Source organism: Cicer arietinum, chromosome 7 (assembly GCF_000331145.2).
Source record: "Cicer arietinum cultivar CDC Frontier isolate Library 1 chromosome 7, Cicar.CDCFrontier_v2.0, whole genome shotgun sequence".
Taxonomy (NCBI): Eukaryota; Viridiplantae; Streptophyta; class Magnoliopsida; order Fabales; family Fabaceae; genus Cicer; species Cicer arietinum.
In genome coordinates, this window is record NC_021166.2 from 2,506,873 (window position 1) to 2,527,381 (window position 20,509).

At 32.7% G+C, this 20,509-nt stretch overlaps 5 protein-coding genes and 1 non-coding gene across 9 annotated transcripts; 5 read left to right on the plus strand and 1 right to left on the minus strand.

Annotated features, from left to right (window-relative positions):
• Positions 1-347: 347 nt before the first annotated feature.
• On the plus strand, positions 348-7,845 carry LOC101501416 (plasma membrane ATPase 4-like). The gene is made up of 16 exons (XM_004507816.4): positions 348-562; positions 2,824-2,943; positions 3,029-3,265; positions 3,587-4,348; positions 4,439-4,561; positions 4,645-4,749; positions 4,846-4,990; positions 5,089-5,253; positions 5,382-5,620; positions 5,714-5,746; positions 5,859-5,940; positions 6,033-6,193; positions 6,286-6,453; positions 6,554-6,736; positions 6,833-7,014; positions 7,341-7,845. The coding sequence occupies exons 1-16, from the start codon at positions 506-508 to the stop codon at positions 7,435-7,437; spliced, it is 2,859 nt and encodes a 952-aa protein (XP_004507873.1). The 5' UTR covers positions 348-505; the 3' UTR covers positions 7,438-7,845.
• A 1,986-nt stretch (positions 7,846-9,831) lies between these two features.
• On the plus strand, positions 9,832-11,022 carry LOC101501101 (transcription factor bHLH146-like). Its single transcript, XM_004507815.4, has one exon. The coding sequence runs from the start codon at positions 10,271-10,273 to the stop codon at positions 10,754-10,756; it is 486 nt and encodes a 161-aa protein (XP_004507872.1). The 5' UTR covers positions 9,832-10,270; the 3' UTR covers positions 10,757-11,022.
• Positions 11,023-11,395: 373 nt separating this feature from the next.
• Positions 11,396-12,634, plus strand: LOC101501731 (uncharacterized). The gene is made up of 3 exons (XM_004507817.4): positions 11,396-11,647; positions 11,732-11,917; positions 12,203-12,634. The coding sequence occupies exons 1-3, from the start codon at positions 11,514-11,516 to the stop codon at positions 12,444-12,446; spliced, it is 564 nt and encodes a 187-aa protein (XP_004507874.1). The 5' UTR covers positions 11,396-11,513; the 3' UTR covers positions 12,447-12,634.
• A 1,414-nt stretch (positions 12,635-14,048) lies between these two features.
• Positions 14,049-16,529, plus strand: LOC101502059 (uncharacterized). Of its 4 annotated transcripts, none has more exons than XM_073370950.1 (3): positions 14,049-14,837; positions 15,488-15,599; positions 15,923-16,529. In XM_073370950.1, the coding sequence occupies exons 1-3, from the start codon at positions 14,758-14,760 to the stop codon at positions 16,442-16,444; spliced, it is 714 nt and encodes a 237-aa protein (XP_073227051.1). In that variant the 5' UTR covers positions 14,049-14,757; the 3' UTR covers positions 16,445-16,529. The 4 variants fall into 4 exon arrangements, with proteins under 4 accessions (XP_073227051.1, XP_073227052.1, XP_027192308.2 ...); XM_073370951.1 differs by having other exon boundaries at positions 14,061-14,821; XM_027336507.2 differs by having other exon boundaries at positions 14,098-14,837; positions 15,345-15,599.
• A 731-nt stretch (positions 16,530-17,260) lies between these two features.
• On the minus strand, positions 17,261-18,723 carry LOC101503003 (peroxidase 16-like). The gene is made up of 4 exons (XM_004507822.4): positions 18,462-18,723; positions 18,183-18,374; positions 17,861-18,026; positions 17,261-17,783 (listed from the first exon to the last, which is right to left on the minus strand). Exons 1-4 carry the CDS (start codon positions 18,675-18,677, stop codon positions 17,377-17,379), a joined length of 981 nt encoding a protein of 326 aa, XP_004507879.1. The 5' UTR covers positions 18,678-18,723; the 3' UTR covers positions 17,261-17,376.
• Positions 18,724-20,434: 1,711 nt separating this feature from the next.
• Positions 20,435-20,506, plus strand: TRNAK-UUU (transfer RNA lysine (anticodon UUU)). The gene has a single exon. It is a non-coding gene; the product is annotated as a tRNA-Lys (tRNA).
• Positions 20,507-20,509: the final 3 nt, after the last annotated feature.

A 20,509-nucleotide genomic window follows, 5' to 3' on the forward strand; every position in this document is an offset into this window, starting at 1 on the left:
ATAAAAAATATACCAATAATTAAAATAGATAATTTAATAATATTTTTAATATATATAAAAAAATATTAGAGTGAGCCGAGAGAGCAAGTAGCAAGAGGTTGTTGTAAAAAATAATTGAAACATAGGACGGGTTTGTAAATAACAAAAAAAGCGGTAAGTGGGTTTAGAAGTCCAAGGCAGCACCATAGTCAACATCACAATTATGTGAACAAAATCGCACTCATAATAATAATAATACTAATTTTGCTAAAAGAAAAAAAAGAAAAACTAAAAAAATCCCTCTTTTTGTGTTGTGGGGTACTACTACTACTTCTCACTTGTGGGTATTATAAAGACAAGAAGTGTTTTGCGAATCTCTCACAACCTCACTCATTTTGCATTCTTCAATTTTCCACTCTAACCCCAATCCTCATGACTCTTTTTTACCTTCACTGATTCATTTCTATTACCACCCCCCCTCCCCATAATTCCTTCTCCGCTTCTCAGATTCTGAAAAACTACACTCATGGCTGCCAACAAATCAATCTCCCTCGAAGAAATCAAGAACGAAACCGTTGATCTGGTATAAAATCACTATCCCCACTTTTTTTTGTTTTTTATTTATTCAATTTTCGTTTTTAGCAGTTTCTGCATCTAAATCTTCGTAAAGTTTCGATTTCTTTTTACCATTTACGAGTCTTCGATTGACTTCAAGGTCAATTTCGTAAAACCACAGTGAAAGGTTTCGTAATCATTTCGAGTTTTGCTTTTGATTTATAACTGTTGTACCAAATTTTTTTTATCATCTATGGAACTTTTTATCCAAAATTTTAATTTTTGTTCTTTTTTATGAGCTACTTTTTTTCTTCTTCAATTGTTTCACTGATGAGAAATTAAGGAATAAAGTACTCTGATTTAGATGAAAATATACGTGTTCTGAAAGAGACACTGGTTTGATTCCGAAAGCATTTCACAACTATACATCGAAAAAAGGAAATTTCTGAAAGCAAGTTTCTCTGATACCGAACAGATGAACTTTAGGTTATTTTAATTATTTTTATTTTATTTTATTTTTTTATTCCTCCAGCGAATCAGTGGATCTAAACGTGATATATACAGTTAGGTTACATTTTTCGATAAATTATTATTATTATTATTATTGTTATTATTATTATTAATATTTGTCTAGATGTGTGCCTGTTATTTTCTATGTCTAATCATCTGTCTTTTTCTCTGTCTGCGCCTTGTTTGGCAGTGGGGAATTTTAAGTACTTTTCCGTGGTACTTTTATTTCATTTTTTTCTTCTAGGTATTTTACCCTTAACTGATAAACGGTTTTCATAGTAACTCACATTTATGATTTAACGATCCTGATTTCTGACATAAGGTCCATCCCTTTATTTTTACTTATTTTATTTGTCCATTTTGCCCTCAACCTCTTTTACAATTTTCGATAAAAACTGTTGTTTTTTTAATGAAGATTTGTACTCTAGTGACTAGTCTTTGGGAAGTGATTCTATTTTTATGTAAAAAAAATATTGTTTTTACAATTAATTTTTTTTATACCTTAAATAAAGGGTATGAATTCATTGTGTGGTATGTTAATTGAGTCCTTGATGGATTTATTTGTTACATGTTGATAATCTACTTTATATTTTTATTAAAATTAAGTTGCACCGTCATTTTGTGAAAGTTACTTGCAATCGAAAGATGCAATTGATTGAGTTTGGTCAATTTGATGCTCTTCATGTTGATAATTAAATAAATGTAAACAAAGGGGCAATAAGATATGAAAGGCACTAGTGCAAGGTGTCACACATGGGATGCTTGTGGTAATGTCTTCTCTGACATAAGACACTGTTTGGGCTGTGTCAAACGCGTTAGTCAACGCTTTTTGTGGTTGGCTGGCGTCTGATGTATGTGAGCCACAGAAGCAACAGTCAGGGTCATGGATCTCATCTCAAGGACCACTTGCTTTTACCTTTTTGATTCTACTGTTGCCAGCTTCACATGTCTAAACTTTTTCAATTTTGATTTCGATTTTTGACTTTTGAAATTTCACACATTTATGCATTCAATTCATTAATGATCATTTGAAAGTTAATTTTATTTTTACAGTTGACCGTCGGAATTTCATGCAATTATTCGGTCAATACATTGGTCATCATTTGAATGTTAATTTTTTACAGCAAACAAAATTAATGTGAAATTATAAATTTACCTTTTCAAATTATTGAGAATTCTTTTTTAGGAGTAAGATATATTTTCTTCTTTTGACACTCAAAAATTAAAAATTATTTTGTTTGATTTGTTTCCTTAAATATTGTGTTTAAAAAGTAAATTTATTGCTTTGGGACTATATTTCAATTATGATCATTTTCGATTGTTTGAGTATGAAGTTTTACATTAAAAATGATTTTGTTTTTAAATATTTTTCTAAAATATTTTTGAAACAGTCTTAGACTTCTAGCATTGATTTTATGATTTTCTTTTTGGTCCTCTATCTTGGTATTTCAATAATATGGGTACACCCAGGGGATCTACGGATGATAGTCGGAGATTAAACTCTCAAAAGAATGGAATTTTACTTAAGATGTCGGCCTCTCCTAACAAATATTTTTTCGCAATTCAAAACTTTTTTTTAAGATAAATGAACACACGAGGAAGAAATAATTGCATTCATGAAGAATTGAAAAATAAAAAGAACAAATAATTGCTAAATTGTAATTAAGAAGTGACTCAATTTGCAATACCATTTCTTGTGGTGAGATATGCCAGTGGCTGTGTCATGTATTGGTATGTACGAAGGCATCAAGTTTTCTAATATCATTTGTGAATATGCAGGAACGTATTCCTGTTGAGGAAGTGTTTGAACAATTAAAATGTACCAAAGAAGGATTGTCCTCGGAGGAAGGAGCCAACCGGCTTCAAATATTTGGACCAAACAAGCTAGAGGAGAAAAAGGTTAGTTCCTTTATGATCACATTAATGGATAACATATCTCCAATTATACAATTACTAATGCAATTGCTGTTTGGTAACAATACAGGAAAGCAAATTTCTCAAGTTTCTTGGATTCATGTGGAATCCTCTGTCATGGGTCATGGAAGCTGCCGCTTTGATGGCAATTGGGCTGGCAAATGGTGACGGGAAGCCCCCGGATTGGCAAGATTTTGTCGGTATTGTCTGCTTGTTGGTGATCAACTCCACCATCAGTTTCATTGAAGAAAACAATGCTGGTAATGCTGCTGCTGCTCTTATGGCTGGTCTTGCTCCCAAGACAAAGGTAAGTAAATTGGATTTTGTATCCGTGTCCTGCACCAAGTAACATAGGATGCATACAATTTGTGTGGCCAACAAGGCCTATAATGTTTTGCGATTTTATGAGAATGTGTATATTTTAATGAATGGTTTGCAAGTGAATCAAATCAACATAAAAGTGTGTAGAGGTCTTATATTTGTTACTTGTTGAAAAATGAAACTAAATGGCTATGAACTCTGAATTCATTGTTTTGTTCCAAGATTATATATGCTATTGAATTGTTTGGGCATTTAGAAGTAACAAGCTTGGTTTAAGGACTGACTCAAAATTGCCCTGCCGTTGCAGGTTCTTAGAGATGGAAAATGGACGGAGCAAGAAGCTGCAATTCTAGTCCCTGGAGACATCATAAGCATCAAACTAGGTGATATTGTTCCGGCTGATGCTCGTCTTCTTGAGGGTGATCCTTTAAAGATTGATCAGTCTGCTTTGACCGGAGAATCACTTCCTGTGACTAGAAACCCAGGGGATGAAGTTTTCTCTGGCTCAACTTGCAAACAGGGTGAAATTGAAGCTGTTGTCATTGCAACTGGTGTTCACACATTTTTTGGGAAGGCAGCTCACCTTGTGGACAGTACCAACCAAGTTGGACATTTCCAGAAGGTGCTCACCGCAATCGGAAACTTCTGCATTTGTTCCATTGCAGTTGGTATGTTGGCTGAGATCATAGTCATGTATCCAATTCAGCACCGCAAGTACAGAGACGGAATTGACAACCTTTTGGTCCTTTTGATTGGAGGAATTCCCATTGCTATGCCTACTGTGTTGTCTGTAACAATGGCCATTGGTTCTCACAGGCTCTCTCAGCAAGGTGCTATCACCAAACGTATGACTGCTATTGAAGAAATGGCTGGTATGGATGTACTTTGCAGTGACAAGACGGGTACACTCACACTTAACAAGCTGACTGTTGACAAGAACTTGATTGAGGTATTTGAAAAGGGTGTGGACAAGGAACATGTCATGCTTCTTGCTGCAAGGGCTTCCAGGACTGAAAACCAGGATGCAATTGATGCCGCCATTGTTGGAACGCTAGCTGACCCAAAAGAGGTAACTTGTCTATAAAATTGCACCAATTGCTACTACTTTGGTTTGTTGTTAGATATGACTGATTATTATATTGAAAAAACATCTTTGCAGGCACGGGCTGGAGTAACAGAGATTCACTTCTTACCATTCAACCCTGTTGATAAGAGAACTGCCTTGACTTACATTGATGGCAATGGAAACTGGCATCGGGCTAGCAAAGGTGCTCCGGAGCAGGTAAGCTCGCGATTCTGTTTGTTCAATACTTTGTGATATTTCTAGTTACTCTATCAATCTAAACATGTATATGTGGTGAACAGATCATGAACCTGTGCAACCTTAGGGAAGATACCAAGAGGAACATTCATGCTATTATTGACAAGTTTGCAGAGAGAGGACTTCGTTCTCTTGCTGTTGCTAGACAGGTTTGTTATAGCTAGTATTCATGTTTGAAGTTTGTCTTGAAAACTTATATTTCTTTTCACTCATCCCCTTGGTCTCCTGTGCTACTTCTTCTGCAGGAAGTTCCTGAGAAAAATAAGGAAAGCGCCGGCAGTCCTTGGCAGTTTGTTGGTTTGTTGTCACTGTTTGACCCACCAAGGCATGACAGTGCTGAAACTATTCGGAGAGCTCTTCATCTTGGTGTCAATGTTAAGATGATTACTGGTAACTACTCGAATTCAAAGACTGACTCTTAATTTTAATAGTAATTTTGTTTTCGAGCATCTTCAAGCTAATATCTGGATTTTTGTTTTGTTTTTAAGGTGATCAACTTGCCATAGCAAAGGAAACTGGCCGTAGACTTGGGATGGGAACTAATATGTATCCGTCGGCTACCTTGCTTGGTCAAGACAAAGATGCAAGTATTGCTGCACTTCCAGTTGAAGAGCTGATTGAGAAGGCCGATGGATTTGCTGGAGTATTTCCAGGTTCATACTCTACCATTTCATTTCACCAAGACGATTTATGTTTTTTCATTGTTTTCCTTCTCCTTGCTTTCTATGAGATGGTCTACTTTCTATTTGTCTCCTTACCTGATATCTATTTACATCTGCAGAGCACAAATATGAAATTGTGAAAAAGTTGCAAGAGAGGAAGCACATTTGTGGAATGACTGGAGATGGTGTCAATGACGCTCCAGCTTTGAAGAAGGCTGATATTGGTATTGCTGTTGCTGATGCTACGGATGCTGCAAGAAGTGCTTCTGATATTGTCTTGACAGAACCTGGATTGAGTGTTATCATCAGTGCAGTCTTAACTAGTAGAGCTATTTTCCAAAGAATGAAAAACTACACGGTCGGTTACTGTTTGATTTCTTCATAAACAATATATTTTTGCTCTTGTAGGTTCCAAATTAACATTGTTTCCATTATTTTCTCTGCATTTCAGATCTATGCAGTATCGATCACTATCCGTATAGTGGTAAGTAAATAATAATGTTATGCCTATATGAAAATTTATTATGAAAAGAAATGAAAGACTGTTCATCAGTTTGGGTTTTCATTCATTCTTTTTTTGTTTACCTTGAATGTAGTTTGGCTTCATGTTCATTGCACTGATCTGGAAATTCGACTTCTCCCCTTTCATGGTTTTGATCATTGCCATTCTTAATGACGGTAAAGCTCTTGTCAGATATTTATTTGAATACGACTTGAATTACCTTCATGATAATGATGGTCTGACATAATAATTTTTATACTACTACTAGGTACAATCATGACAATTTCGAAAGATAGGGTGAAACCATCTCCTTTGCCTGATAGCTGGAAATTGAAAGAAATATTTGCTACTGGAATTGTTCTCGGAGGTTATTTAGCATTGATGACTGTGATATTCTTCTGGGCAATAGAAGAAAATAAATTCTTCCCTGTAAGAAAAAAAATAAATAAACTGGCCTAAATTGAAGTTCTTAATTTAGATCAAACATATAATTAATAAACACCGTTGATTACCTTTTGCAGGACACATTTGGAGTCAGAAAACTGAACCATGATGAAAAGATGTCTGCTCTATATCTTCAAGTCAGTATAGTTAGCCAGGCTCTGATATTTGTGACTCGTTCGCGTAGTTGGTCATTTGTTGAACGCCCTGGAATGCTGTTACTCATTGCTTTCTTCATTGCTCAGTTGGTAAGGATGATGCTCCAAAATTTAATCTTCCTTCCAAATAGGACCTGGCTAGTTTCCTTGTGCGGGATAATAATGATATATTGAACAAACTGTCTTGCAGATTGCTACATTAATAGCAGTATATGCCAACTGGACATTCGCTAAGGTGCAAGGAATTGGTTGGGGTTGGGCAGGAGTCATCTGGCTCTACAGCATTGTCTTCTATTTTCCCCTTGACGTTATGAAGTTTGCGATCCGCTACATATTGAGTGGCAAGGCTTGGAATAATCTTCTAGATAACAAGGTATTGATTGGTTCATTAACTAACTCTTTCATGTGTGTTGTCAAATGGTGAATGAGAAGATATTTATGAATTGGTTGTTTCCAAAATGCGTTTCAGACTGCCTTCACATCGAAGAAAGACTACGGAAAAGAAGAGAGGGAAGCTCAGTGGGCACTTGCACAGAGGACTCTACATGGACTTCAACCACCAGAAGCTTCTGGTATTTTCAATGAGAAGAGCAGTTACAGAGAACTCTCTGAGATTGCTGAGCAGGCTAAGAGAAGAGCTGAAGTTGCAAGGTAAACACCCATGCTTTACCAAAAGCAGAAACCATTTTGTCTTTGTTTAAAATTATATAGGTGATTTTGTACTTCTCTCTTTTATTAAAAATGATTTTCTGTCAAAGATAATCAAAAAACTTTTTCATTTTCAGCATAAGAAATGATTTTTGAAAAAAGCTTACGCAAACATAACTTAAACACCAAAAATGATTTTTATTAATTAAAAACATGATTTTCTCACTGAACAATCTTAAACAAGCTCTATATCCTTCAGTTACAAATATATAATCATCATCATTATCTATCTATACAAAGATTGATTTGATCTACGCTTTTGCTTACAGGCTTCGTGAGCTTCACACACTCAAAGGACATGTCGAATCTGTGGTGAAGCTGAAAGGTTTGGACATCGATACTATCCAGCAGCACTACACAGTGTGAGAAGCTCTCTTAAATTGTAGATAAGCTGAAAGGCCAAAATTCAATGCAAAATTCAGTGAATGATAACAATAAAGAGTCAAAGAGAAGGTCTAACTACTTTAGTGCTTATTATCACCAGGAAGGGAGAGGAGACTGAACCTTTTGATTTTATGTAGCTTAGCTTTTCCTGTGTACTATTTGTTCTTTGCCTTCTTTTTGCTTCCATGATAGGAGCAAACTAGTTTCAATTTCATTTTCCTTTTTTTTTTTTTTAAGCTACTAGTTTCAGTTTTCCCATGCTTGTATTTTACATGGTTTTGGGTGTTTCCTCATTTTAATTGTAAGCTGCAACATTATGATCAGACAATGTCGATATTGGATTTTTTTTAAGGTGGGTGAATAAATATATTTTGTAAGGTCTTATTGCCATACTCACTTAGTTGAGTTTCAATTTAATGTTTTAATTTGCTTCAATTTACGTAATTAAGTTCATGTCTAATGTCTAGATTGATGATGAGCTTAAAAGAATCACAATATCAATATGATTTTAGTAAAAACTATACTTTAAAATTTCAATAAAATTATGGTACCACAATGATTTTGTCGAACTAATCGCAAATCCAAACAATGAAATATGCTAGTTAGCTTAATATTTGGGTGGTTATGTCTTTTGTGCACTACCTTATATAGCAAAGATAATTGGGATTCCTAAAAATCTATATCATAGGTGTGGGAGTTTAAATTCATCATTCGGAATATAGACAAGGACTGATATCTCACATTTCAATAAAAGTATATAAATATAAAAATAATTAATATTTTTTTGTTTGTTTTTTTATAAATGGAACTGGGGAGAGTATAAGACTGCATCCCGAGATCCAAACACGAAAATAATTTTCATATGCAGTTTATGTATTTATTTAGCGTGTTGCAATATTCTGATTTATTTGCAAAATTCAAATATTAATTTAAGTGAAACTAACAATTTAGATGTTGAATGTAGCTATTGAATCTTCAATCATACATGACTCGTCAATGCATTTTCTATAGTACTATAGTTCTTCAGCGTTCAATAAATTCCATGTTAGCTTTTGAACTTTAACATGGCAAATGGGCCTACTCAACAAAACACAGCTGGTTATGTCATCCATATACTCAATACAAATGAAATAATAACATCACCACTATAGAACTATAGAAAGAATAACATCCAGTATATACAAATAATCACAGTTCTGAGACCCTGCACATGCATACTTGTCCCACAAAATTTTCAAAGGGTGGTTGGCATTTAGTTTTACTTTTAGACTGATGAATCCATCAGGTATATAATATATAATAGTAGTATAGGGTCCCCTGAAATTAACCAAAAAAAGGACTTTTTTTTTTGGCATAACCATAAAAAGGCCTTCTAATATAAATTTCTACTTCTTTTTCTCATCTTTAAATAGTTTTAATTTGATCATTTTATGTTTCCTCTTTGGATAAACCAATACATAAATGGGATAAAATTTTCTCATAGGACAAGTAATTATATACTATATGACTTTTTTTGTAGTCAAATATATATATAATTATATTAGCAAGAAAGAAGGTCAAAGATTTGATGAAGTCTCCTTTTTGTTTTTTGCTTTTTTTCTCTCAATGAAGACAAGATTTTGACCTTAATTACACAACACTTCAAGTTTGATCACAATTGATTTGTAATCATCACATTAGATCTAGTAGGGACATTTTGATTTGGAGTTTCAATTGTATTGTTAGTATCCATTCAAACTTTCAAAGTGTGAGTTTTTGTGTCAATCCCTATCAATCTATAAACTAACTTTCTTTTAAAGTTGTAATTATAGAAAGCTATTAGTCCCATTTATACAACACCTTCTTGGTTAATTTGAAAAGCCATATGGTACTTGGGATCAATAACTCTGTATTTTTGGTTCTGCATTAATAACCAAAAGTGAGTTGAAAGTAAAATTATATTTAGATAATAAATTTCAAATTAAAAATCAATTTTAAAGACAAAAACTACAAATTCTAACTAAAAGAAAAGTATAATAAAAAACATGATGTGAAACTTTCATATCAATGGTTGTGAAATTTTGAACCATGTAGCATGTTCTACAATTATATTATTAGCAACACTTTGTGTAGAGAGAGAGAGACACACAATGTGTGAGTGGAAAAGGAGAAGGAGTAGGATGAGCTGGTTGATTTGAAATGAGGGGAAAATGTATGTAAATAAGAGAGAGGCAAGAAGAGCAAAGTGAAAGATTACCACTTAAAGAGGTAGAATCATGTGAGAGCATTTATAGTGGGGTTTTAGTGTTTTTTGTTTTCTAGTGGCACATGGGAAGAGACTCCATTTTCTATGTATAGTTGTGAAATAAAGCAACAAGCATGTGATTGCATGTGCCAATCTAAATAAATACACCACTCTCAACATCTTTTTTCTCACAAATCTTTGTTCTGTTTCACAAAAATACTTACTAACTTCCAATGTCATCACTCTCATCTTCATATCACTTTATTTTCTTTGCCTTACAAGTTTTAAATTGCATAACAATTGCATTGTAAAAGGTTTTGAGATTTCTGCAACCGTTATGTTTCAACCATATCTATTAGATTACAATATTAGTTTAACTAACTAGTGTGACTTATATTATATTTAATGGTATAGTTTCATTTTCCGCATTATAAAAATTTGCAACGTTACTCTAATTACAACCGCAATTTAAAACCATTCTCAGCCACTTTATCCAACTACAACTTCCACTATCACAAACAACCCTTCTTCATTTTTTTTTTTTGAAATCCCTTTGACTACATATTTTTTTTCTTTCAATTTTCTGATTAAATGGAGGCACAAAGTAATAAACGCAGACGTGTATACTCTTTGGAACCAAACAAAATAGTGCAAACTATATTTGCAAGAAAGTATTTAAGTTATTTAGTTCCAGCATTGATGAAGATAAAGGAAAAGAGTTCTACAAAAGATAAGAACAACCATATTGATGATATTAAGAATGCTGTTAAGTATGAAGTGGACATGGCAATGGTTTTATCAGCTCAAGGTTTTGCATGGAGTAATGGTCTTAAAGTAAAGCTTCAAAAGAATGATGAGAATGAGAAAAGAGAAGGATCATCATCAAGAATTTATGACCAAAATGATTTAGCAAAAGAAGATAATGAAGAGGATGAAAAGATGAAGAGGTTGAAAAGGTTGATACCTGGTGGAGAAGAGATGTGTGATGAACAAGTTGTTAATGAGCTAGAAAGTTATATAAACTGTTTGCAAATGCAGGTTAATGTTCTACAATGTCTTCTGGCAGAGACCTGTTGATCGATTTATAATTTTATGTCTTCATTTTTCATTTCCACAAACTTATAAACTATGTTAAATTCAAGATATGTTTGTCTAACAAACTATGATTTTTTTTTCTCTGCTGTTTTAATTTGTTGCAACTAAAACAAGGAAAAGAAAATCAGTTATTTCCCCAATTAATTATCTCCATTGCAATAAAGAGATTATATTTTAAAAATATTATCTTTTCATTCCTGTATGTCACATAATATAAGATGAATGACAATGCAGTTTGGTTTTAGACATGCAGAGATTTGTCGGTTAAAATATTCGTACAAAGTAACTTTTTTATTTGTATTAAGATTGTTAATTAATGCCAAAGGTTATGGAAAAAATATTTGATATATAATAAAAGTGATCTATATATTTAATACATTAAAGTTGATGAAAGGAAAACTTAAATATGTTATGAAAAGAAAAACACACATGAGAATGTAAACGACATTACCCATGTATTCAATAAATATCTTTTACTTAAAACAGAAATATGATTGTTTTGAATGCGCTTACGCTAGTGGACTTTATGTAAGCCCATTCTATTTTTGAGGCCCAATTTAGAATTGAAGTCCAATTGTACTAGACATTTATTTACCAAAAAAAAAAAACATTCGTTAATGGCAATTAGCCGCGTGGCAAGTGGAGAACCAGGAAATGGGTAAGGTTTGCGATGATGATAATAAAGAAAAGAAACAACAAGTGAAAGAGTTAAGAATCAAAGGTTAATTTGGTTACAAAAATGTTGTCATGGTCACATGTAAGCTTCCTCATCCCTCCGCCAACCCTTGTTAATCCAAATTTGAGAAGCAGCAGGACCGTGGTGGTATGCTGCAGTTGTTCAGAGCCACAATCTCCAATTCCAACTCCATTAAGGTACATACTTACATCAACACTACTCTACTTAATTTCATTATTATTGTTGTTTTTGAGTTCATAATATATACAAATTTTGGATAGGAATAATGAGAACAAATTAGGGAAGTTAGCAATGGTTGCAGTGGCTGTGGGGGTGTTAACATTGGGGTCAATTAATGTTGGTGATGCATCTGCTGCCAAAACCGGTGGCAGAGTTGGTGGTCAGGCCTTCAGGTCTTCCGCTCCTCCCCGCAACTCCGCACCAAGAATCAACAATAATAATTCCAGGTATATTAAATGTTTCTTCTCAATATCATGTTTTTATACTTATATTTTAATAAACAACTTAATTAACTATTTATATAGTACAATAGCTTATCATATAATTAAGTGCTTATATATATAAGCGTTTTCTATATCAAAAGATATAATAAAATAAAATTATTTTTGTACAAGTTATAAGCTGTTTTCATAAGTTAGTAAGCTATTTTCATGAGTTCTTCCAAATAGTCTCAGGAGAATAGTGTTTTACATGGCTATCTCATTTGGTGATTGGAATCTTATTTGTGACAGGACCAACATCTATGTAAATCCGCGGGTGGCGCCGCCACTAGGGGGTGGATATGGGTACGGCGTGCCATACTACGGAGGCTATGGATGGTCTCCATTTTCTTTCTTTGCACCAGGTCCAAGTGTAGCAGTAGGCATTGGAGGTGGATTTGAATCTATATTTCTGTTTATTCTTCTTGGTGCTGCTGCTGCAGTTGTCAGGAGATTCTTGGGATCAAGAAATGATGATGATGATGATGATTACTAGCACAAAGGAGTGGAAGAGTGTGTGTTACGTATAGATGTTATATTGGAAGAACAAATTATGTGACCAATTCATTTGGTGTTTTGAGCTTTATATTATTATACTTACAAACTTGGAAGAGAAGCAATCTAAACTCAGAAATTGGGATTCTTCAGTAAAAGGAAATGAAAAAAATACACATTTTTATTTTATGATTGAAAATATTAAATTTAAATCTACAAAGTTTGATTTTGATGAAATGGTTACCAATATCTCGACTTTAAGAATGCAAAAAATCCCTGCTATAGGAATTCGGGTCCATCATGAGCTTAAACGCTCCACAACTAGTAAGGTGCAATATCAATGTTCTGGAAATTAAGTTAAGGACAGTTAAAAACAGACTAAATTTAATTTTCTAAACACAAATTTGAGTTCCATAATTAATTTTTTAGAATGTATACCCTGTGTTCCTTGAATAAGAAAGGTGGTTTGAGTTCAGAAACGGATATGGGAAGGTATTTTGGAGACATTGAAAAAAAGGAAAGGGGTGTATAAGTAAAAAGTGGTGTGTAAAAGGTAATTTTTTTTCGAAGTGTCAAGACATTTCTTTGGGTCATTTCCCTAAAGACTGATATTAGGCTCATTTTTATCTTTAGATGATTGTTTATGCACCTCTCATTTTTCTCACAAAATGTTAAATATACTACATAAATGTGATCTTGGTGGTGTATTTCAATCAATTTATTCTCTTGAATTTCAACTTCCATGAAAAACTCGAGAAAATTGTGGGGTGAGTGAACATCTGCTTCCTCCTTATTACACAACTCCTTTTGTTTTCTTTTGAATTCAATCGGTCAATAAGATATTTTTCAGTTAATCCAAAAAACTTATTTACTAAACACATTTTATTTTATTTTGATGAAACGATCTTAATCTTGTAAGCTAATCTAATAAGTAACAAGATAATTTAGCTTATTGTCATTAGTTCATAGTGTCCACTATTTAGTTAGTTAATGGGTGTTGTTCATTTTTCAGATTTGAGTGAAGATAATGGTCCATTAGTTAAGTGTTAGTAGTAAATTAAGAAAATGACAAGACATAAAGCTACAAGAATCACGAACTAATTGAAGAGACAAAAAGAAAAAGAAGAGAATAAAACAACAATTAGGGGATGATAAGGTGTATGTGATGAGAGTGACTGTGTGCTAATTTGGATTTACTGTCATGAGAACAAAAGAATATTTAATTTAATGGGTTTGGATGAGAATGATGAATTAATAGTAATAATAAAAGGAGTGAGAATAGTAGAAATGAAGTGAATTTAGAAGGAGTGGCATTATATGCATTTGCACGGAATAATGTGTGGTGAGTGGGTCTAGTATCTTTACGGCTTGTGCCTTTGTAAGGCTACAACGCGTGCATTTCGAGAACAAGACAATGCAACTTCAAATCTAGTACTTATGTTCCTTCTTTAATCATCATGCATAAGGCTAACTCTCTTTTCTCTCTCTCCAAATTCTACCTTCCCTTTTGTTTTAACTCTGTCACTTTCAAAGGAAGATAGCTTCCATAATTCAGAGTTTGATTGGAAATAAGTAAAGTTTGATCTTTAATCTCTTTTTTTAAATAAACAGTGGCTTTCAATCAAATTATTGAGAATTTATGCAGAGGTAAATTAAGGAGAAACATGTCACAAAGGATTGATTATCCTGCATACATGTACGGAAACAACAGTCAAAATTCCAATTGTTGAATTTCCAAAAACAATAAAGTTTAGATAAGATAGTGAGATTCTATTCTATTTCTATTATTACTATAGTAAAGATAAAGAAGCAGTAACTTTCAATTCTGAAGACTATGTCTGGAATATCTTGTTCCCTGCCCTACATTGGCTTAATGTTAGGATTCTCATTTTTTTCTCTCTTTATTATTAATTATAACATTGTGGTCCCTCTTAATCTCTCTCCCCTATCCTTTCCCACATTACAGTGAAGCATCAATATATACATAACAAAATCAACTATATAATAAAACAAACACATGTCAAATACAAAATATAATTTAACATATATGCAGACAGACACATTGCAACTCTAGCTTTTTCTCTTGCCTCCTTCCTTCCTTCACAGCCTGTCAAGACTGAATTATTAACCTCATGATTATAGTTTTAAATTTGAGCTGTTTTTCTTTGTTGTTTCTTAGTAAAGGCTTGAATGGTTCTTAATTAATTACCTGCCAAGATATTAATTTTTTGTTTTCTATGAGCTAGCTTTCTCATGTTGTTTGGAGAATCATGAGAGAATTGTAATATTAATATTGGACTTTAGTGTAAAAAATGCTGTGGCATGAAGGAGGAAGAAGATGTTCAATGATCTTCACCAGAGAAAGATTCAATACAGGTACTTCTTATTACAGGTATTAGTCCTACACTTAACAAATATATTATGGTGTGTTGAAGTTCTGAGATTTAATGTTTCTCTAATCCATGGAAGTGATATCAATTATCCATCCATGGTAATACATCAAAAATTTTCAAGATTAACATAAAATAACTTGACTTGCACATAACCTTCACTTGTAATTGTGAACTCCTAGTGATCTTAGTCTATGTGATGTGTGAAATGTAATATTTGAGTTTTATTTAATTCTTAGCTTCATGGAATTATATAAAGTTGTGTCATATTTAGAATAGCTTTTTACTTTTCTCTTCAGGCCAGTTCAAGGATAAGGCCAGAAAAGCCAAAGTCGTTGCCGACATAGCTGACTAATTTTATGATTTTACATCCATTTTTTTGAGAAAAAAATTACATCAATTTGTATTTTCACAATGGAAAGCAATTTTCTAATTTGTAAGGCATGGCCATACTTTTTTACTTGGTATAGAGGCTGAATGAAATAAATGGTTTTAATTTTTGTTTTTAGGCATGGGAACCAAAATTGAATATTCCATAAATCTTCTAGCAACCTTAGTAGAAAGCAACAAGTTAGCTGTGGTTGGAGTGAATGTGTGGAAGCATTATTATCAGAACAAAATTAAAGGTGGCTGACCAATAACCATCACACAGGACAGGAATCAATAAATTGCAAGGTCCCATCATGGATAGGATGCTTGACAGAAACAATATAGAATCCATCAAAAGGACTATGCAGATGCATGAGGACATCTTCAAACACCAGGTAGTACCCTAATCATGTTACATAATTTTCTATGATATGTAATACATACTACGACGGAAGCAGACAATAATTCTCGCTCATTAAGAGTAAATTTGTAAAACAATATCAATTATCAATAAAGTCAATACTATTACCAACTTTCTTAATTTTCACGATTCAGTCGACTATGTCCTATATTTAAGGAAAGATAGTAACAAATTATCCACGCAGCCACCATATATGAAAATATTAATCTCAACTATGTTGATTTTGAAAGGACATTATGATCTACATTAATTTGAATCTTTACTAGTTAGCAATCATATGAATTTGGAATATTGCAGGTAAGAGAACTACACAGAGTATACAATGTGCAAAAGATGCTGATGGATGATCTTAAAAACAAAACTAGACAACAAAAGTTTTGGAATCCAATGAATGAAATAGATATAAGCCATGCTCATTCCATTGAACAGCAACATCATCATACAACACAAAGTTTGAGAGAGAATTTAGGGTCAATAGAAAGGATTGGTTGCTACTTTGGAGACAGCATCAAAATACAAAAAGGTTTTGATCTTGAAAAGCCTGCTATAGAAAACACTTTTATTGGATCATTTGGAATTGATGAAGGTGAGGTAGGGACTAGTTCTTACAATGCATTTCAAAGTAATGAAGAAATGGAAGTGGATTTGACACTAAGCATAGGAGGTAGTAGCAAGGTTAAGAGTTCTAATATGGAGATTCAATTAGCATGCTTAGACTCAAACAGTGGGAAAAGTAGAGTAGGAGAATGCAGTGACACAACTACCACCATTAATAGCAGCAACACTGTGACATTTACTCAAGGTTTACAGCTTAAATAGTAGTTTAATTGTTTCTTTGTAATTGTAACCTTTTAACTCTACATGGACCACCGAATTTAGATGGTATATACATTCACATTTCTAGATTAGTTTCTACTTTATTCTAATAAAAGGAAAAGTTTATACGTGAATAAATAGACGAATTGGTCATTGAAGGTGTAGATATCAGTCAAAATAGTCCATGAATTTTACGAACTAACTGATACATCCCTTAAATTGTAATGCGTTAGTTAAAATGGTTTCTTCGTTATCATTTTCTGTTAGAGGCTATGACATGACATGTTAAATGAACGTGTGATCTTTCACGTAGATCCACTTCCATGCCACATCACCAGAGACTAAGTTGCATATGAAATTTATGAGGTAAAAATTATTTAACATGTTTAGACTTCAAGGTGACAGTCAGTTCTGGAATTGACACGAAATACATGAACTTAATGGACTGCATAAATTCGGTAATATGATATTGATGTGAGATCTACATAACACGAAACATGTTCATATAACGTATCATGTCATAAAAAATCCAGAAATTTGTGAATCATAAGAACTAAAATCCCATATTTAGAAATAGGAGGCTAAGATTTTGTTTCAGTTAAAATAGTATTACCAAAAGTGCATTTAAGCCAACCAAAAATTTGGATGGTTTGATAACTTATTTTTTGTGTTGCTTTTAGTGTCATTTGAAGGAAGCATATGGATCAAATCAATTATCAATGCTTCCATTTTATGTTGGGAAAAGTATTTATCTCTGTTTTGTAAAAACTTGATGCATCAATTATAATATGATCTAGTAGCATCATGAAGCCAGGAATATACCTCAAAGAACTGAATCAATTATTAATACAACAATGAACTATGAAATATACAAAAAAAAAACTCATAAACCCTCCAAAAGAAAAGATGATGCCATAACACAACATAGTACTATTCTAGTTTGGCCTAGTACAATCAATCCTAATTTCACCTTGATTTCCAGTTTTAACACCAACCTTTCCCAACTTAGTAATAGCATCAATAAAAGCACTTTCAAAAGCTTTTTCATTTGATGCAAACAATTTGACTGTGTCCCTTGACCTTGAATCTGTAAACAACACTTGATCAGAAGTGAATAGACCTTTTCCTTGTAGTAGATTCTTGAAGTATTGATTGTCAAACTTTTGAGGCGTGATAGGATCCATGTTTATGGCAATTCTAGGATCAACTTTTAAAGGACACATTTGTCTAAGCTGAAAAGCATATTGTAAATTTAATGATGGATCAATTCTACTTCTTTGGCTGAATTTGTAGATTCTATTTGAGAAACGGTTACAATGAGAGAATCCAATTGTATGTGCACCTAAACATTCATATAGTATAAACATTAATTTTTTGATTAAAATAATAGAATTCAAATTAACAAGTATTATGAATTACCTGATAATGCAACCAGATCTGTTTGAGAGAGTCCATGAATGCTAAACATGGAATTGAGCTGATTCAAATTGAAATGAGGGGCAGGAAGACTGCGTTGAACACTGGCCATTGTAGATATTCTTCCATCACGCCTTCCCAATTCAACATTATAAAATGGACCCCCTGCCTACATTATTATTGCATACTAAGATTACTATTACTATATGTACATGAATGTAATAAATTCATGTTCTTATTGCACTCTTTTTTTCTTTTCTTTTAAGTGACTTACGGGTGAAGTTACTAAAATAATTAGAAAGAATGTGATGAAATGAAATGGTACCAAATTGACAACATCTCTAGTAGCCAGAGCAAGTATATCAGCACAAGAAACTTTGTTTCGACACCGAGAATCTCTATCAACAGCTGCTTTGGCCTTAATCACCGTGTCGAAGCCGTCTCCGGCTAGTGTTATATCATCAGGATGATCCTTCTCTGCCTTATTATTTGCAAGCAAAATCGAAGCATCACAACCCTGCACACACAAAAATAATTATTTAACATGATTATTGATAATAAACATGCACAAATTTCATTAGAGTTTAATTTATTAATTACTGACCCTGACAAAGCAATCATGAAAGAAGAGTCTAAGAGTGGCAGGAGCAGTAACAAATGTTTGTTGAAACTTTTGATTCACAGCTGAACGAACCAATTGTTCAACATTGGGACATATATTGTTATAGAAACCACGAGTGAGTTGAGCTGATGAGGTTTTAGTTGTAGTTGTGAAGAGAAGAAGAAGCAAAGACAAGAAGACAAAGCTTGGAACTTCCATCACTAATTGATGTTCTGTTTTGATGCTACAATTGTTGTTTGCAATATCTGTAAGTCCACTTTATTTATAGTTAGGTAGTTATATTAACATGATACCAACTTGAGCTAGCTTATGCAAAAAGAACAAAAAAAATAATATTATAGTTGACATGTAATTAATTAATAAGAAGTGAAATGGGTTACACTTAAATTTTTTGAAAATAATTGGAGAATGATTAATTGATGAGAGTCAAAACAAATTAAGGGACAGTCTGGCTAGTGATTATTAAGTATGTGTCATATTGTTATGGAGTAAACTAAAGAATGATTGGGGTTACAATATTAATTGACACCATGCTAGAAGCCTTTAAAAATTGAATGTTGTTGAGTAGTAGTATATAGTATAATAATTTGCGTGAAGCATCTATAAACTGCATTCGTTTCAATCTGTTAGGACTTGCTTGGGCAGCCAGACTTTAGTGTTATATAATAACGGTGCTACATATTGGGGTTCAACCGAAAAATAATTAAAATCCGATTAAAATTTATTTTTGTCAGAATTTAAATTTAATTTTTTTTGAAGGATTTGTCTTTAATTGAGTTCAATAACTTGTTAACTTTACTCTTGCAATATAATAATAGAAGAATAGGTTTGGACGAACCAGGAGACATAAATGACCATGTTCATTAATATTAAAATGTTTATAACTTTTTTTTGTCTTTAAGTCTTAACTCAATATATACTACACTCCCAATCCTCTCCTCTCAACCTTACTAGTTCAGGGTTTGTTTGTGTGAATCCGAACGGAGGATTTTAAAGGGAAATGTAAAAAAAAAAATATAGAGAAATATACCACTTACTTTAAAATATTTTTGAAAAGAATGTGATAAAAATACTATAAATAATACCCCCTCCATTTAATAACCAATGGTATACCCGACAATTTTTTACGAATGAGTCGCCCTCGTTATAAAGAAGAAAAAAAAATTTAAATGATTTATAATTTTTATCTCGTCTTCTCTTCTCTAAAATTCTATAAATACAAGAAAATAAAAAATAAAAAATAATTTATGAGTGATTTTAATCACCTCACATTTTAAAAATTAAATAAACATTATTTAAAATATTATACCCTCAATGAAATGAAAGAGAAACTTGTTTTCTTTTAACCCTTTATATTATCTCTTAGTTTTTTACTCATTCTTTTCCTCTTCCACAAATATACAATTTTCATCAATGTAATCTAAATTTTTGTACTCACTACCAAATAATTTCAATAATTTGATTTGTGTAACCACTAGTTGGATTTTTCAATAATGATAATGAGACATTTTCATTAATTATTATGGAAGCATTAGCATAAACATATATATTGTATCTATATGCACATGGAAGAAGATAACTTGACAGCAAAGGCAACAAGAACAGTAGAAGCCAGCTTCCAGCAAAAACGAACAACATATATGCCAATGTATTAATTATGATGCAATATGCATGGAATTCCACACCATGACTTGCGCTTATCAATTTATCATCCCACTACCTATATATGACTTTGATCACACATGCTTTGATTTTGTTGTACAAATTTTAGAATGAGAAATTCACGGATCTGAGTCAACAACAATTTATTAAATATACACGTATGTGGTGTCACCATATTCAAACCTTATTTAGAAACAAGACTTTCTAATAGAATAATAACACTTCATTAATTTCATATAGCGTGTCTGATGTTATTGTATAAATAACATAGTTTTGTAAAATAATTCAAAATAGCCGTCTTAGCTCAGTGGTAGAGCGCGTGGCTTTTAACCACGTGGTCGTGGGTTCGATCCCCACAGACGGCGCAG

Bases quoted from the DNA above. Each gene is read 5' to 3' on its own strand.
- LOC101501101 (XM_004507815.4), top strand. From the start codon at position 10,271: ATGGAGGCACAAAGTAATAAACGCAGACGTGTATACTCTTTGGAACCA.
- LOC101501731 (XM_004507817.4), top strand. From the start codon at position 11,514: ATGTTGTCATGGTCACATGTAAGCTTCCTCATCCCTCCGCCAACCCTT. The intron at 11,648-11,731 runs GTACATACTTAC...AATTTTGGATAG, and splicing joins CCAATTCCAACTCCATTAAG to GAATAATGAGAACAAATTAG. The intron at 11,918-12,202 runs GTATATTAAATG...TATTTGTGACAG, and splicing joins ATCAACAATAATAATTCCAG to GACCAACATCTATGTAAATC.
- LOC101502059 (XM_073370950.1), top strand. From the start codon at position 14,758: ATGCTGTGGCATGAAGGAGGAAGAAGATGTTCAATGATCTTCACCAGA. The intron at 14,838-15,487 runs GTATTAGTCCTA...ACCATCACACAG, and splicing joins ACAGGTACTTCTTATTACAG to GACAGGAATCAATAAATTGC. The intron at 15,600-15,922 runs GTAGTACCCTAA...GGAATATTGCAG, and splicing joins AGGACATCTTCAAACACCAG to GTAAGAGAACTACACAGAGT.
- LOC101501416 (XM_004507816.4), top strand. From the start codon at position 506: ATGGCTGCCAACAAATCAATCTCCCTCGAAGAAATCAAGAACGAAACC. The intron at 6,194-6,285 runs GTAAGAAAAAAA...TACCTTTTGCAG, and splicing joins AAGAAAATAAATTCTTCCCT to GACACATTTGGAGTCAGAAA. The intron at 6,454-6,553 runs GTAAGGATGATG...ACTGTCTTGCAG, and splicing joins CTTTCTTCATTGCTCAGTTG to ATTGCTACATTAATAGCAGT.
- LOC101503003 (XM_004507822.4), bottom strand. From the start codon at position 18,677: ATGGAAGTTCCAAGCTTTGTCTTCTTGTCTTTGCTTCTTCTTCTCTTC. The intron at 18,375-18,461 runs GTCAGTAATTAA...TTGTGTGTGCAG, and splicing joins TTCATGATTGCTTTGTCAGG to GGTTGTGATGCTTCGATTTT. The intron at 18,027-18,182 runs GTACCATTTCAT...ATAATAATGTAG, and splicing joins CTAGAGATGTTGTCAATTTG to GCAGGGGGTCCATTTTATAA.